This window comes from Mytilus californianus, unplaced genomic scaffold, assembly GCF_021869535.1.
Source record: "Mytilus californianus isolate M0D057914Y unplaced genomic scaffold, xbMytCali1.0.p SCAF_9, whole genome shotgun sequence".
NCBI lineage: Eukaryota > Metazoa > Mollusca > Bivalvia > Mytilida > Mytilidae > Mytilus > Mytilus californianus.
The window spans coordinates 77,149,286-77,168,494 of NW_026262745.1; the positions used below are offsets into that span (position 1 = coordinate 77,149,286).

General features: G+C 33.3%; 1 protein-coding gene across 1 annotated transcript; it reads left to right on the top strand.

Annotated features, from left to right (window-relative positions):
• The first annotated feature begins 2,697 nt into the window (after nt 1-2,697).
• Nucleotides 2,698-15,472, top strand: LOC127716295 (E3 ubiquitin/ISG15 ligase TRIM25-like). Its single transcript, XM_052222456.1, has 5 exons — nt 2,698-2,742; nt 4,507-5,493; nt 11,398-11,436; nt 13,451-13,568; nt 14,831-15,472. Exons 2-5 carry the CDS (start codon nt 4,527-4,529, stop codon nt 15,327-15,329), a joined length of 1,623 nt encoding a protein of 540 aa, XP_052078416.1. The 5' UTR covers nt 2,698-2,742; nt 4,507-4,526; the 3' UTR covers nt 15,330-15,472.
• Nucleotides 15,473-19,209: the final 3,737 nt, after the last annotated feature.

Sequence of the window (19,209 nt, forward strand, 5' to 3'; positions counted from 1 at the left end):
TATGCCCTCTGGGGAAATTGTCCTTAGCTTTCTTATCCAAAACCTTTCCCGAGCAGAACCCTCAGAATTAAAGAATACTTTGGTAACAAGGACAATGAGGAGGATAATGTGGAAGACTCAGACACGTCTGAATCGAAAGAAGAAATCAGAATTCCCAAACCAAGCAAATCTGCTACACTGGAAGATGTTATCGACAAAATCAAATCGGATGTTGTTCATCTAGCTATCAACAAGTACTCGTCCTTTTATAGCACCTCTTCTGACGAGAAAAAAGCCATACAATTGCTGAGAAACTGAGATGATATTGTGATAAAACCAGCAGACAAGGGAAGTGCCGTTGTGATAATGGACAAAGCTAACTACATCGCGGCAGCAGAGCGTCAGCTCTCTGATGAGCGATTTTATAAAAAACCTGACCATGATCCTACTTCCGAGTTTAGTTCCAAAATTATTACTGCGATACAAACCATGCACAATGACGGTCACATAGATGAGGATACAATCGGATATTTTAAACCAGAGAACGCCAAGCCTGGTCGATTATATCTTCTTCCCAAAATACACAAGGTTAACAAACCTGGTAGACCCATTGTATCCGCAAACGGCCACCCGACTGAGAAAATCTCGGAATTCGTAGACTTTCATTTAAGAGCTCATGTAGAAAATCTTCCTTCTCACATTCAAGACACTACAGATTACCTTCGTAAAATGGAATCCATGAACCCTCTTCCTCCGAAAACGCTCCTTGTCACTTTAGATGTCACCTCATTGTATACCAACATACCTCATGATGACAGAATACAGTCTTGTAAGGAAATATGGGACATTACCTTCAGATAAACGGGACAGCGATGGAGACGAAAATGGCACCGTCTTACGTCAATATTTTCATGGGCAAATTAGAGAAACACATCATTTCAACATCTTTATCCAAACCTCTATCTTGGTTCCGTTTCATCGATGATGTTGACATGAAATGGATTGAATCCCAACAAAAATTGGATGATTTTATCAGACATGCAAACAACGCCCACCAGTCAATTAAATTTTCGACTCTAAAATATCTTTCTTAGACACAACTACATCTATAAAGGACGGTGTCATATCAACAGACCTCTACTGTAAACCTACAGATAAACATCAGTACCTTTCTCCCCAAAGCTGTCACCCCAAACACTGTACAAAAAGTATCCCGTACAGTCAAGCTCTCAGAGTAAAGCGGATTTGCTCCTCTGAGGAGGCTGTCACTAAACGGTTACAGGAACTTCACGGATTTTTGACCAAACGAGGTTATAAGAAACGGGACATAGATAAGGGGTTTGCGCGTGCTAACAATAACAACCGCAATGACCTATTACAGTACAAACAGAAGAGGCACAGCAAAATAGTTCCGCATGAATGGCCATCGAAGTGACTACACCTACAAGCCCGACCTCCCCGTAAGTCGTCATTTGAGATCACCTGGGCACTCCCAAGCTGATCTCAAAAACCTTACCATCACAATCATAGACCACAACGAGGGTTGGTCAAGGGCCGACAGACTCGCTCGGGAAAGGTTTTGGATAAGAAAGATAAGGACAGTTTCCCCAGAGGGCATAAATGAAAAAAACATAGAATGAGTCACTCATTTTTCCTACTATCACTAATTTTCCTGTCATCACTTGTTTCCAGTAACTCAGGCTTCCGTACTGGACTCTTACAGTTTTAAGGAATTTTTTAATTATACCAGTTTAATTTACAGGGTTCTATTCATTTGGGAGGGATGTATAAGTACGCAGTCACGTTCAATTATTTAACCTCAGTCAAAATTTATTATTATTTTTTTAATCATTATCAAACTGCTATCTTTTTGGGATGTTTAAATACGCAGCCTCTGTTTTAATTACTCTACCGTTGTCAAATTTGAAATATTATACTAGCTTGGATCGGTCAGTGCTGTTTATTGGGAATGTATTTCCACGCAATCGTTGTTGTAACATCTTAACTGTCGTTACCTTTGAAATTTTTGAGTTGTACCAGTTCATATCGCACATTACTAATTTTATTTGAAGCATATCTTTGCAGTCTCTGTTGCAAATAGCTACATAACCAACGTCATGTTTAAAATTTTAGAATTGTACAAGCGTCTCTATGATGTTCAGTTTTGACTGTTTTATTGTATAAATTTCAAGATTGTTATAGTTTTATAATCAGACTAGATTGATATGATTCATTTTACATCGTGATCATACTGAAGAAGGATATCTGTTATCCGAAATATTTAACATTTGTTCATTTTATTATTATTTTTTGGTGATGTTGTACCCTTTTAGACTTGTTATATAATATATTTTGTAGTGTACTGTATCATAATTATATGATCCATCGCCCCGTAAGATTTATCGTTTGCTATTATTCAGTCATTTATATATATATTTATATATGTGTGTAGTTAATTCATGTTCAAACTGCTTTTTTGTTCTTTGTATGTATACTTGATTATTGTTTTGTTGTTGTTGTCTAAATAACGTCTTATATTGTAATATGCTTTGGTAAGCCCATTTAGCGGAAATAAAACATCTTCTATAAGCAGACACGTCTTTACCTATGATTTATTTTTTCCATACACGTTCAAATCTTTTAAACCTTTAAAGGTAGACCATTTCAATTGCATGTTATTAAATCGATATATAATGAATATTTATGTCCCAGTTTGCGGACATTTTACTTCCTTGAACACATTCCGTTTACAATTACAGTATGGTAAGAATATCTTTAAATATTAATTTCATTTTATCATTGTCAACTGATGAATATACCGACATACTTTCGTTTGGACTTTAATTCATAATAAATATTCATAATTCAGATTTTAGTGCGCAGGTCACGAGTTTTGAACAACTTTTCATGTTATTTACATTTTTGTGAGGTTTACATAAACATGATAAACAGAACAGTCGAAATCGTCTCTGGTCAACTTTTCCTATCTGAGAGTTTGGTCTTTTAACAATTATATATTACAACAATTAGAACATATCTGTCGTCACCTGTGAAACAGATATTCATAACGGTCAACCAAATCGTGATGAAATCCAATTCCCTTATTCTGTGTACATTTAATACCAAAGGATAATCAAACTCATTTGTCGAAAACAAACTGACAATGCCAAGGCATAAAGTCAAAAAACGACCAAAAGACAAAATCAATATAGAAAGCACAACATGGAAAACCAAAGACCGAGCAACACGAACCCCACCAATTTAATCTGACCATTTTGACTAAATTGGTCTGCTGTAATTTCCCACCATATCCATTCGGAACATTGCAATCGGCATTTCCATGAAATCCATAGAGAAACACATTTTACCACGTAACCCCGATAAGTACAATATTTATCCAATATCGACTGTTTCATTTGTAAATATATTCAGATCACCAAACGGCGTGTGTTAATGAGCAGAAACCCATACATGTACAGATCTGAACAGTAAACCACTGGCCAGCCACAGAGAGGATTTGTTATTATATAAAGTGATTGAAACTGTGTTTTTTTTATGTAAAAAAAAGGGTACTTTCTATTTGTATGGGATTGAAACAAATTGTTTTCATTGCAATTTGAAAATTTTCCCGAAATAAACTTTTTTCCCTAAAAGATGAATGGTTGGTGCCAAAGCTACGAAAGGACCGGAACAAAAAAAATAAATGTTAAGAAAATGAAAATCAACCTCTTTATTTCTAACATTGTATGATATTGTTTGTTTATTTTGTTGTCTATCTCACTTCGAACAAGACCAACGATTTAGTAATGAATTTTGTAGGAATTTTTTGTTCGAGGAAACACTTTCTCAAATAATGAAATGTTTTCAGAACAAAAAAACAAAAAAATAACGAAACGCATTGTTGGAGTTGAGTTCAACGACGGATGCAATATGTGCAGCAGGATCTGCTTACCCTTCCGGAGCACCTGAGATATCCCCAGTCTTTGGTGGGGTTCGTGTTGCTCAGTCTTTAGTTTTCTATGTTGTGTTTTGTGTACTATTGTTGTTCTGTTTGTCTTTTTCTTTTTTAGCCATGGCGTTGTCAGTTTAATTTCGACTCATGAGTTTGAATGTCCCTTTAGTATATGTCCCCTGTCTTTTTAAAGTCGTCAGAAACCGTTTTACTTTGGAAAAATAAAGGGAGAGAAAACATCTGCTCAGAATTCTGACCTGATGAGATGTGCGTTAGGTCGCGTAACAGGTCTTTGACGAAGTGTCTTTTAAGAAGGATATATGTGCAAGGGGAACATTGGGATCACTTAAATGGTTAGTAGTTAAATACATTGATATACAGTTTAAATGTCATATGTTAGATATTTAAAAGATTTGTCATAGTGTCATTAGTTTGCAAGTGTACGTAAGAAAATTATATTTACTTTAATGAACCATTCAACTGTCAATAAAAATATATTGCATATGTGGTCTTTGTTACAAAGAGGATATCGTAACTTAACAAGTACCATTTTTTAGAATATAAATTCTTTTCAGATATGATATCGTAAATAAAAATGGAATTACCGAGTAAAAATTTGTGCACCCTTTGTACGGACGATGGACTATCTAATTATGCAGTCACGTGGTGCACAGAATGTGAAGGTTTTCTTTGTACAGATTGTGAAAAACATCACAAAAGATCGAAAGCCTCTAAGGAACATAGCACAATGTCCACTGAAGATTATCATAAGTTACCCAAGTCCATACGCGAAACAAGCAATAGATGCAAAGACCATGACAAAAAGTACGAACTGTATTGCTCTTCCCATGCATGTCCTTGCTGCGTTCAATGTATCGCCGATACGCACCAGAAGTGTCAAGACATGAAGCCATTGGCTGACATTTTGAAAGAAGTCAAATCATCTGCTGCTATTCCGCTACTGAAAAACGATTTAAAGGATTTGAGAGAAAGTTTTGAAGAGGTAATAAAACACATAGGAGACAGGATTAAAATAATTAACTCTCAAAAAGAAAAAGGAATTGAGGAAATTAGATCCATGCGTAAATTACTAGAGGATCATTTCGACAAACTAGAAAGGCAAATTCTTGGCGATCTAAATGCCAAACATTCAATATTAAAATCAAAGTTGGCGGAACTTGTTAAAGAAATGGAAAACAGAGCCAAATTGGTTGGTCAATTGGAGGACGAGTTTAGTACGATGACAAAATATGCAACTGAATTGCAAATATATGTCGGTATGCAAGAACTGGAAAAAACAGCATCAAAAGAAGCAAAATTCCTGGAAGATTTGGAAAGTGGAAATGATTTGCATGATAACAACATGGAGGTTAAAATTTTGTCAGAAGTATATTCAGTATTGCAAGATGTTTATTCCTTTGGGAAGATATCTATCAAGTCTACACCGTATAGTTTCCATGGTAAGATCGGAAGAAAAGACCAAGCCCAGCGTATAGTTCCAACGGTTCCTAAACCTGAGCAGGTTAAACCATCATTGATGGAAAACTTTGAGTTTCTAAAAGGTAAAAACATAATGCTAGCATACACACGTACCTGTCAAATATTGCCCTACGATATATAAGTTTTTATAAGTACACAAATTAACTTTTCACCGCATAGTTGAAAATTTAGCTTGTCTTCGATGATATCACTCAACCCAACAAAAAAAAAATCATGAATTATAATAAAAAAACAGAAGTCGTAAGTTTACAGACAAATAAACTCATCATAGATACCAGACTGAAATGTTGTACACCAGACGAGCACTGTGTCTAAAAAAGACTCATTAGTGACAATCGAATCAAAACAGTTGAAAAGTCTAAATAAAATACAAAGTTCAAAAGCATTGAGGACCCAAAATTATCAAAGGACACTGCTGATGTTATTTCTGCAAATATTCGGTTTTGTTTAATATTATTATGTTAGTATTTACATATTGCATTGGGTCTATTTGTTATACTCAAATGGCCAGAATACTAGTAATTTTTCATGATGAGCTTCCATCAGTAACTGTGCTTGATCAATCAAAAACATTTGAAAGGTATCCATCTTATACGTGTCATATAGTTTGACTACTCTTATGTGGCCAGATTCTTTTTTCAAAGTAGTTTGTTTCTAATTAAAAAAGTGAGTGAAAAATTATCAAAATTGTAAATTCAAATATATTTGATTGTCAATTAAAGACGCCAATTACAGGCAGAATAATCAAATCAAATTTGGTACAAATGATTACAATAATAACAATGATTTGAATACAATTAAATCTATGAAAAAAATGAAAAGAAAAGAAAAGGACACAATAATGTATATTTATAAATATTATGTGTTTCCACATTGACAAATACAGTGGTCCTAAAAATGTAGAAAACTGGATTCAAATATTCTGTTTTTTTTTCTGGTGCTGTCATAAGCACATAATAACAGGCACAATTATAAATAGCTTAATTATGCATCTGTCTTCTTAACAGTAACATTTATAACTTTACTAAGTTTCTAATAGTTGTTTTCGAACAATATTTAAATTATAAATTAAATTACTCACTTGATTAAATATTTGACTATCTTCATTGGACATTAGCCAAATAAATTGTGATTGATAATCTAAATTGTAAAAATTTTTGTTTGGAATGATGGAAACTCTCTCACTTTCTAAAGATAAATATTTTAGTAGAAAGTGGAGTTCGTCTTCCACTTCTTTTTTACAAAGAAAACAAATTATATTTATCGCCTGAAGTCCCCTGTATCTACCTCTCTCTATTTCTAGATTATGGTTACTTATTCTGAATTTTGTCATCTGAATTCTCAGATTCCTATTGCCTATAGACAGATAAGGTTCAAAACTTATATTTCTCTTAAAAAGTCTATATATGTTCTTAGTTTATTTCCAAATGACATATGTGTTCTGTCATCGTTTAAAGATGAATACCACAACTGATTATACTTTAATTTTGGTCTGTTCAAAATAAATCTTTTCAAATTGGAATTCACATTTAAAACTTGTAATAAATCTATGTCTAAGTATTTTGCTAATGAACTCATAGAATTATACCAACTTTTCTTACTATGGTTCGATAAGGATTTTGATACAAGGAGGGCTTCAGACAATAATTTGTCCTCTGTATTTGTTAAACGTGATAAGTATGAAAACATATTAACTATAACTTCAATAAATAATGGGTATCTCCCTAGCTCACCTATCACTGCCATATCTGTGCTTCTTTTTCCTACTCCCAGTGAAAATTTAGAGATTTTGGAATGAACTGATTCAGTTTGCAGTTCTTTGCATAATTTTTCCAAATAACAATGTCCTTTGTCAGTTAACTTTTTTGAATCTAAAGCGCCCTAAATTTCACTTCCATGAGTTAAAATTGGTTTCACTGTGTGGTCAAATATATGTAATAAAGTTTTAATTTTGGGTTTATGATCTTTAAATATTTTATAAATTTTGAAAAGGGCTTTGAGTCCTCTTTTATATAGATCATGTTTTGCCTCTGTAAAGCTTCCAGAGGTACTGAAGTTTATCACTAAGTATGTATACTGTCTAGCTTTATCAATAGGACAATTATTCAATTTAAAAGTTGAATGATTTCTTTTTCCTGTACAATTGAAAACCAAACTTTTTGTTTTCTTAAAGTTAATTTCTAATCCCCATTTATTACAGTACAAACTTCTCTAAACAATTTTGTAAGCCTTCTGCTGTTTCAGATAGCAAAACTACATCATCAGCATATAATAAGCAGTTCAACTGAATTGAGTCAAGTTGAACTGGGTCACAAGTCTTATCAAATAGTTCTGGAAGGTCATTAATGAATAATTTAAAAAGGTTAGGGCTAAGATTATCCCCTTGGCGAAAACCTATATTAGATGAGAAGGAGTCTGTCATATGAGGTCTGCCAATTCTCACATTCAACTCAGTCTTTTTATACATGTTTTTAATAACATTATAATATAAATCACTTATACCATATTGTCTTAGTGTATAGAAGAGACCCATATGCCACACTGTATCAAATGCCTTTTTGAAGTCGACGAAACAAGAAAAGAGAAGCTTAGGACCCATTTGAGTATATTTTTCTATTAATGTTTTGAGAACAAACATATGGTCACTTGTTCTCTTTTTCTTGCAAAAACCAATCTGTTCTTTACATATTATATTTCTCTTGGATAAAAAACTCTCTAGCCTTGTGTTTAATATTTTTGCAAATAGTTTTCCTAGTGCACTTCCAATGGTTATACCTCTATAATTTGAGGGATCATCAGTAGAACCACTTTTGAATATTGGCACTATAAATCCTTTTGCCCACATAGTAGGGAATGAACCAGTTACCAGAATATGATTAAATAATTTTTTATTGACTGGCTACATTTAAGCATTTCATTTAAGATCATGTCAAAGCCACTTGACTTCTTGTTTTTTAATGTATATATTGCTACAATTACTTCTTTATCATAAATCTGGAAGTCAAGTTCTGAAAATATTTTTTTCCTTTTCCAATTGCTTAAAACGTTGAATAAAATTGTTATCGGTTGTATTAATTTTACTTTTATTTAGCTCTTTAAAATACTCAAACCATGTATTACTTGGAATGTCTGGAGATGTAGATTTGTTTTTATCTTTAGATTAATCCTTTAGTAAATTCCAGTATTTATTAGGGCTATTTTCATGTAGGTTGTCAAGCTCATCCATAACACTCCGTCTAAATTCCTTTAATTTCTGTTTTTTCTGTACAATTTTAATAGTGAAAAATAAGATGTCCTAACAATTGGATCTTTGCTATATTTTTAAGGAGCTTTTCCTTACTATCTAATTGTCGTCTTAAGCGTGTAAGTGATATATCAAACCATTTAGGTTGTCTTATATTATTTAAATGTTTTGGGTTTTTCTTTTTGGGGCATTTTAGTTTAAGGGAGATGTCAACTGCTTCTGTTATGATGGAATTTAAATCATAAACAAAAATATCAATATTATCATAAATATTATCATTAAGATCTTTTATTTTGTTTTGTATCTTATTTGATGATAAGGCAGTTTGAAATTCTTGAGGTGAAATTTCATCCCATATATAAGTTGATGGGGGGATTTGTGCCTTATCATTCATGGTATTCTTAATTTTACAATCTATCTTTAACATTACTGAAATTTGGAAGTGATCTCATAGCTCACCCAAAAATTTATGTACTTTAAAAAATAAGATATTTTCCATTAAGTTCTCAAAAAATTCAATGAAGTATTGGCCCAACTATGTGACTGTATCCTACGTTTACGTTTTAGGGTAAGCCCTTTGCCTTAGTAATTATGAAGACAAGATCGACCCTTATATAGACCAAAATGTAAATATACAGATGAAACTGAGCGTCCGAATCACTTTTCTAGATTAACCTTAACCAAGAACGTTCAAACCCAAAATTTTGAAACCCTGAGATGTATAAAAACATAGAAACGTTAGTAGCTATGTGTGGACAAAATGGTCATAAAAGGATAGCCAAATTCAGCTTAGTTAAACTTTGTCAGAACCAGAGGGAGTAGGGACTTTAGTTTCTTCGTAATTTATTGATTTATCAACGAGGAATTTTAGAAAAAATATGTTGAATATCATATCAGTTCCGAAGCACTGACTTCTGGGCTGATGATGCCCTAGGGCGCTAGCGTTAACACTCCACCAGCAGTGGTATCTACCCAGTAATAGTAAATGAAGATTATAAAAATAAGAAGATGTGGTATGATTGCTAATGAGACAACTCTCCACCAGAGACCAAATGACACAGAAATTAACAACTATAGGTCACTTTCAACAATGAGTAAAACCCATACCTCATAGTCAGCTATAAAAGGCCCCGAAATGACAAATGTAAAACAATTCAAAGGCGAAAATAACTTCATTTATTTTGTCAGTAGTTTTTGTAAATCTCTAATTCTATTTAAGTACAAGGTAACTATTACGTATGATTGAAATTAATTTTCGACTTATGAGTTTGAATGCTCCTTTGGTATCTTTCGCCTCTCTTCTATTAACATCGGCATTATTTGGTTACAGAACATTCAGATAAAGTTGACCTTAAATGAATTTGACTATTATTTTTTGGTATCCTTTGGTGATAAAGCTTCCAACGTGATTAAGTATTTGTCATTCCTGTTTTTAACAATTATGGATTGAGCTTTCCTGATAAAGGTCAGGCGAAATTTATTAAGAGTTTTTTGTTGAAACCTTGTCCGAAATTGCATAAATTCGTCATGTTTTTGCAAAATGAATTCTGTTGCAGATATTTGTTTTACAGGCGTCCAGGCTTTTGAAACAGTTTCGTTTATTAATCAAATTGTTGTCCTTTCTATATATTATGGCACAGTTGAAATTCATGGCCATATTTTGCAAAATTTAACCTGGTCCGATTGCTTTTTGGTATTGTTTTCATTTATTCTTGACCGAATTTAGCTCCGTAAAGTTCTTGCAATCACTGTAATCTTTCGCAAACCTTTCAAAACTTGTAAATCATGAAACCACGTTAATTGGATAAAATATACAAAATATAGTCGAAATGTTTCTGTTTTAATATATACGGACTCCCAACTAACCATGATGACCACGAAGGATACTGAAAAGAAAAACAACATACAAGTAATTGTCTTCATTAAAATTATCAAAATACAAAGTATGAACCAGGTAGAAATGACACCTATGAAATGAAAACTATTGACACCAAAACATCAACTCGGTAAGAGCTACAAAATGAACATATTGAATGTAATATGTTATTGACCAATTAAATGTGTTATTCTCCTTTAATGAAGACTCTCTGCACTTTTGATTTACTGCATGACAACATTTGTTACGCTTCATAGATCTATCCCTATATTACCAAAAAAGGTTATCCTCTTGTCGACTTATTCCTTTATTCATATCAGACATACTATTTGAAGGACTTTTGACAATTAGGAGGAAGCGGGCTTTATGGTTTAATGTCATGTTCCGCTATATAAAAAGACTTCATCGTACTGAATGAATCAAAACAATAACTAGGAATAAGTTATTGCATATATCCTATAATTAGAATAAAGAATACAACGTTTTTTGGCTAACATTAAGAAAATTGCATTGAGGGCTAGGCTAGAACTTCTCTTCTCGAAAGAAGGAACGAAATAAATTTTCTGATGTTCATTTCAGTGAAACAACATTCCAGCAGCCCTTGCATATGTGCATACAATTCACTTTTTGATACGATATTTAAGAGATTGCGTTTCCCAAATTGTCATTGACTGTAAACTCGGAGGTTTCCTTCCTTATTAAAATTTGAAAAAAGTTATGCAGTTTGATAGATATTTTTGAGTGCCTACTCCAGCGTAAAAAAATACTTGCATCTCAAAAGAGCATGAACTATATTTATGTTTTGATAATCAAATTATTTAAATTTTTTCATTTCATCTGTTGTAGTGATAACCAACAATCCAGACATCTTTTCCCAGATTCGTCGTGAGTACCAACATTTATCACATCAATAAATATACTAAATGATTTCAATAAAGGCAACAGTAGTATACCGCTGTTCAAAAGTCATAAATCGATTGAGAGAAATCAAATCCGGGTTACCAACTAAAACCGAGAGAAACACATCAACTATAAGAAAAAAAAAAACAAAGGAACAACAGGAACACTGAAGTGCAACAAAAACAAACGCCAACATACATGGAAACGAACTTTTGATAACAATTGCCATATTCATGACTTGGTACAGGACATTTTAAGAAAAAGTGTTGGGTTGAACCATACATTTCCTGTGAAACAATGAACTTTTTTTTTAAAGAGCCAAATAAATCCAATTGCAGAAGTTCAAAAATAGCATTATGGTTTTTACATATATAACATTCATTTTAAAGGACAAAAGTAGCATTTCATTTTCAAGTCATTAGGTGGGGCCTCGGTGGCCGAGTGGTCTAAGTAGTTACTACTGTAATCACTAGCCAGTCAACACTGAGGTTGCGAGTTCGAACCCCGCGCGTGCGGGTGCACTCGACTCCAATCTTAATTTACTAGGATTGTCAGTTTTCCTATCGAAGGTCGGTGGTTTTCTCCGGGCATTCCGGCTTCCTCCACCAATAAAAACTGGCCGCCACGAAATAACCCAAAAGCGGTGCTTAAAAGTGACGTTAAAACACAAAAAATCAAATCATATCAAATCAAGTCATTAGGTTGGCCTGCTGTGCACATAGTGTGTAAAAAGTCAACTTTGGTACGCTATGACTGGATTAATTGGTATAATATTTTTTTTCTAATTCATTTTTGAAAAAAACTGCAGGGTATTTATTTACAATGAAAAGTTTGAAACACATGGAAATATTTTCTTCAGAATTAAAAGAAAAGGCTTCATAATTTTCATAAAGGAGTAGAGACAGGAATCTCAATAAAGGGTCTTCATAAGGTTCATTTTTAAAACTTCAAATGTGTGAGTGCATTTACTGTGTGTGTATTGCTGTATGTATTATGAGTCAATTATTGTTGAAAGTATAAAAAGAAAAAATGTGTATCTTCTTCATATATTATAAATATATTAGCCGGAAATAAGTTTAGATTTCATTTTAGTCCATTTTTCTAGAAATTCGTCATCTTTGTAGACCTTATTTCATGATTTCATATGTGGCGCCACCCTTCGTCCATTGAAACTTTGGTTCAAAAGTTTAGAATGTGGTATATTTAAAATATTTCATCAAAAATATGTGTGGGAAAAGGGTGGCGCCACTGTTACTTTTCAGCAAAAATGGACATAAATTTCACCAAATTATGCCAAAAATCAGGCGTTCACAAATTCACCTACATTTATGACGTCACAAATACATCACTTATAACATAATTGGTGAACAAATCTTTTATAATAAAAAAAAATGGACATTTTAAGACATGTTTTCATATTATTTTTATAACATCATCGTAGTTTAAAAAAATCGGGTTTTTAAGGCCAATTTAAAATTATGTGTTAGTGAACCGACTCCTTTGGTTTAAAATGAGGGTTGCCATGGATACTATAAACAATTAATTTCCCTTCGAAGATGTTCATGTCACCATTTGACTTTGATTTCTAAAACAGAATAATAAAGCGTTAATATCACGCATAATCTTTATGTCGTAGTTCTTCAAGTGTATTATCAAAATAATCAAATTTAGAAAATGTAAGTATTGTCGCCTATGACGCTAGAAATAAACAAGAAGAAACAAAAAGCATGCATGATATTGTGTATTAAACCTTGTCCGTAAAAATATGACGGCTAGATTCATGAATATAATCAGTCAGGTTGTACACTTGGAACAGACATATATTTCAATACGTCTATCTGGTAAACGAAAACTCTCAACGTTGAATAGTTGTTGTAGTAAATATTTGATAATTTTGAATTCCAATAACAAATATGCATTGTGCTGAAAAGTAAATATCTACTGGTCTAGAATGATATTAGTTTTTAAAGTTTATGAAGTCTTTTTTCTTCGTCTACAGAAATGAGATTTTTCCTTGATAAAAAAACTGCACATAAGGAAGTGAGTGTTTTGGAAGATGGAACAACTTTTTCTAACAGCATACAGGAAGTTGCAGAAGAGTCATATAATTCTAGCAGGTATATATATATATATACTGCAGCTGTTTTACTTACTGTATACAGGTCATTATAAACAAGAGTGTACACGTGCGCTGGGATATCTCGCCTGCTTTTCTAAATAGATTGAATTTGATTTTGACGTCTTTTAGATCAATGTATTACTTCATATATCACAAAATCTTAATATTATTTAGAATATAGCATAGATGTATAAACCCATTGATTTTGTTTCTTTCTGATTTTTAGCATGTTTGACTGCTAATTATAAGTAGCTTTTAATTGTCACTTTTCTATTGTCTAGATTGTCAATCACATCTCAATGACCAACTGGTTCATGTCATTATCAGATAAATGTGAAAGCCATTACAACGCACATAGAACCTTTGAAGTCAGTGTTGAGCTTCATCTATGGGTTTATACATCTATGAATATAGCAGTGTGCTCTCGACCAATGAAATTGTAGGAGTTGATGCTTTTTAATTGTGAAGAAAAGAATGTAAAACATATTCTTAGAACTTAAAATTCAACACAAATAATTTCTATAAATTATGAACAACTATCCCGAAGCAGCTTGGCAGAATTAAATATGATTTAAACTGATTAAAATTAAATTTGATACAATAAAATCAATTTAAAATATTTTACTGATCCAGTAAAATTGGTAATGTTGGTTTTTTTATGTGAATATCAACTTCAAAACGACTCAAATGAAATAGTATCAAAGCAGTACAAAACAAACTACATGTATGTTTAATAGAATAGAATTTTGATTTGCTGACAACATTCGCAAGGCACTCCAGTATTAAATTTTATTTCAGTATAAAATACAGCAGCTATCACTGCACGTGCGTGCAACCGTCAAAATGTTAAAAGCAATGGAAAGAAAAAACTAACTAAATTTTTGATATAACACTTAGTGTCATGGTTGTAGTCTAAATTGTAAAAATAAGAATATAATATTTTTATAATTTCATAGGATTGTAAAAGCGTTGATCGTGTGCAAGTTTTTAGTATGAAGCGCTTCATACAAACTGTGCTTCGGGCAACGCTTAATTCAAACCCCAATAAATACATAAAAAGATCACAGCACTAGCCACTGGCTTTTATGTGTTGATTTGATCTTTTTAAAATATTCATGTATAGCTAATTTATATTTTTGCGGGGTTGTTATGAATGTTTGACATGTTTTAAAATATTTTCATTTTTGATCATTTGATTGTATTTTCTGCCATATTTTTATTTAGTTTGGTAACTTTATTATGATTTTTTTGTGATTACAGACACAAACGCTTCAAAGGTGCACGGGGAACACATGTTTTTACACAGCCTGGGATATATTTTTATGAAGTTATCATAAGTATGAAAGTTTTAGCACCTCTGCAAGAAAACAACATTGCTTTTGAGATTGGTATTGCCAGACATACATCCATAGATAAGAAGAAATATATTGAAGGTCAACCATTCACATATTCGATGGTGGGAATCCACCATCCAAAGTGTGATGCTGTGTGTGTCCAAATGATAAGACAAGAAGTAGTTCTTTTCCACAAAACTCTCGTGAAGAACCAGGTAGATGAGGAATGTCGCATAGTTTTAGGTTTCCTCTTAAATACAGATAATGGTACATGGGAAATCTATAACATTGAAGAAGGAGAAAATCTCTGTGCCGTACATAATGTAAATTGTGAACAGCCTCTGTTTCCAGTTATTTCTGGTTACAATCCCTCACAAATTCAGGTGACTGCTACATTTGTTACAGGCCATCAAAAGTCTCTCTAGTGAAGTAAGATCACTTTAATAATCTCAAACAAATGCATTATTTCATGTTTATTTAGTTGGTACTTGTATGCTGACATGATAAATCATTGATATGTTTATTTACTATAATTTTACTGTTTTTACTAAAATGTTGAAATGTTTATACACTGGTGTTTTCCTAACCAAGATATTGATTGCTTTAGTCGTATTTTGTACACTTTTTTTCTAATTTTCGGTTACTAATGCCCGTCAACTTTGTATTTGATTTGGCTTCCCCCTGCTAAATCTTATGTACACGCGTCTGGCTTACTAAGTTATAAGCCTGGTATTTTAAAGAGTTTTTTCGTCTGTTTGATACTGAAGTACTGAAAATATGATTAAATATCGTCAACATTCAACTCACTTATTTGCCATCTAAGGTTCTAAATCACATTTCACCTATGGGGATGGGGTTGAGGTCGGACATGATGTGATGTCATTTTCTCTTTGAATATCACCAGGTCCTGTTCATGCTGCAACTGTTGTTGAACTCATGATAATCTCATTCGGGGTTACCGTAATTTACTTTGCCTTTTTAACATTCTTTATTCTAGCATCACCGATAAGTCGTTCGAAGAGCGCGTCGTCTGACGTACAAAATCTTTGTTATAAAAATCGACGAAGTTATGGATACACAAGTGGGGCATAGCTACCTGGTTCTCATAGGAATTCCAATTGTCTGATTTTAATCTCGTCTACAAAACGTTATATTAAAATATGTTGCCAATAAACACATCAGTATCTTGGTTATGTCAAAGAGTATTTATTATTACAAGTTATGATTTATCCAAATACAAGATATTTGTATCAACGTTGACCATTCTTGTTTTGAAATTTTCTACGAATTCAATCAATCTGTATTCAAGTTTAAAATGAGGAATACTAGTGTAAAGAATAAAACGTCAAAGGTTCTTTTACAATTGCACGAGTAAAAGACTCAGATTGAATGTACTCTAAGAGATATTTTGAATTTGGATGTACCTTCAGGCAATCCCATAAACTCTTAAATGAGAGTGATTGGGTGCATCGACTGCTAGTCATCGCCATTCGACAGTTAGCCAAAATGACACTATCGTTTAATTATCAGATTAGCCCACTTTGCTGATATCCAAAGATCTGAGACCGCGAAAACATATCGCTAGTGAGTTGAGACACAGATACCTTGTATTGGTCAACCGATTGACATGATTTATAACATAAATAACTTTCTTAAAATATACTCAAATTAAGAAACTAATGTTCCATCTCACCTCAGCGAATTAGAACGTGGGTCGATCTGCTTACTCTTTAAATTATCCTTTTGGACAAATATTTATACTTATATATCCTTAAAAGTCCCTGCTCCAAGTAAATACAGAAAAGCGCTTGAGACGAAACAGAATTGACAGTATCATTACTCCATAAGCAAAATATGGTATATACCACAATTATTTGTCCCATTATAAATTATAAATGAAATAATCGTGGACAACACGACATACATTTTCAGGGTCTTAAATATTCCGCAATATAAAGCATTATGCAGAGTTTAAGGAACTGCGACCAGTTTAGCATCATATGTAATTCTGCGAGAATTTCATGCAAGAAACTAAACTAAAGGCTCTACAGAGCATGTGTTGCTCACCTCGGTCCATATGCATATTGAACAAAGGACTCTCACCGACATTGTAGACGGGAATAGAATTCATGACAAAAAGCTCTGTTTTGTTGATCTTGTATTGCTGATCATTTAGTCTGTTTAGTTTCTCTCTATCTTCTTTAGTTTTTGCTCAAAACACAAAAGAGGGAAAAACAAATATCCTCATTTAAGGGCAATCACTCCTATGAAGAGTGACATAAAAAAAGAAGATGTGGTATGATTGCCAATGAGACAACTCTTCACAAGAGACCAAATGACACAGACATTAACAACTATAGGTCACCGTACGGCCTTCAACAATGAGCTAAGCCCAAACCGCACAGTCAGCTATAAAAGGCCCCGAAATGACAAATGTTAAACAATTCAAAAGAGAAAACTAACGGCTTAATTTATGTACAAAAAAAATTAACGAAAAACAAATATGTAACACAGCAACAAACGACCACCACTGAATAACAGGCTCCTGAGTTGGGACAGGCACATATACAGAATGTGGCGGGGTTAAACATGTTAACGGGATCCCAACCCACCCCCTAACTTTAACTCATCAGATGGATACAAATAGAAACACATCCAACTATACTAACTATATCGGCAAAATTTGACTTGTAAGTAGATCTCGTCTTGCTGATTATTTTTGCTTATTTAAGTTTCTATCTATCTATTATCATTTTTGTCACATAAGGCAAAACGCAAAACAAAAATGGTAAAAATCGTCATCAAAGGGCAATTACTCTAATAAGGAGTCGGCTGACGATTTCAACCATTATACTTATTTGTAGAACTTGCTGATCATTTTTGCAATTTGAAGTTTCTCTCTATCTATTATAGTTTTCAAGATAATAGGCAACTAGACAAAGTGATGCCCCCGAACTCCACTCTGAAGTAACTGTATTATAACAAAGTCAATGTAGGACTTTCTTTGAGATACTATTGTGTCTGTGAGACACAAATTATGCCTCCGCAGATGCAAAGTGTTATTTTAAAATACAGAAAGTTGAGCATGGTAGCACATAGGTCTATGATTCATTGTAGGAGGAGTTATCCGGAAACACTATGCACCTCTTATGCAACTTTATACTCCAAAAAATGACAAAGTATCTCCCAAAAAAGCAAATATTAAGAAAAATCAAAGCCCTGACCACATGCACACCTTCAGTATATGCACAAATAGCCAGCAAAGTGAAAAATTCCTAGCATTCAAACTGTAGAAGTTATCCGAAAACGCTATGCACCTCTTATGCAAGTAAATACTAAAAAAAAAAGACAAAGTTCAACCATCTCCCCCCAAAAAAGGGACAAATATCAATAAAAATCAAAACCCTGACCACATGCGCTCCTTCAATATATGTACAAACATCCAGCAAAGTGAAAACTTCCTAGCAGTCAATCTGTAGGAGGAGTTATCCTGAAACGCTATGCAGCCCTTATGCAAGTATATACTCCTAAAATGACGAAGTTCAACTATCTCCCAAAAGAGCAAAAAACAATAAAAATCAAAACCCTGACCGCATACACACCTTCAATATATGTACAAACAGTCAGCAAAGTGAAAACTTTCTAGTATTCAAACTGTAGGAGGGGTTATCTGGAATAGCTATATACCCAAAATGGGACGGACGGACATTGGTATTACAATATGCCCCCCAACTTTCAGTTGCGAGGGCAAAAATTTTAAGGGCAATAACTCCTATCAGAAGTCGTCTGACAGTTTTGACGTATATGGACAATTGGTAGAGCTCAACATTCTGAACATTTGAGCCCTTGTCAGATTTTCTCTATTTATAAAGGTTTCAAAATAATAGACAAAACTTGCAATTTACCCCTAAGTTCTATTTTTAGTCATGTCGGCCATCTTGGTTGGCAGACTACGTCATCGGACACATTTTTTAAACTAGAAACCCCAGCGATGATTATGGCCAAGTCTGGTTAAATTTGTTCCAATAGCTTCAGAGAAGAAGATTTTTGTAAAAGTAAACGGACGACGACGACCATGGACAACAAGTGATGAGAAAAGCTTACTTGGCCCTTTGGACCAGGTGAGCTAAAAACGAATGGCATTCCTTTCCAATACCAATGCAAGGGACACATTCTATTTAATTCACACTTGGTTAGAGACAAGGTAAACCCTAATAAACATGTTGACCAAGACCTGCACACTCTTCAGGAGCACCTTAGATCAACTCCGTTTTTTGGGGAGGGTGGGGAATTCCTGCTGTGCAG

Coding starts and splice junctions, on each gene's coding strand:
- LOC127716295 (XM_052222456.1), top strand. CDS start 4,527: ATGGAATTACCGAGTAAAAATTTGTGCACCCTTTGTACGGACGATGGA. Junction 11,437..13,450: donor CATCTTTTCCCAGATTCGTC/GTGAGTACCAAC, acceptor CTTCGTCTACAG/AAATGAGATTTTTCCTTGAT. Junction 13,569..14,830: donor GAGTCATATAATTCTAGCAG/GTATATATATAT, acceptor TTGTGATTACAG/ACACAAACGCTTCAAAGGTG.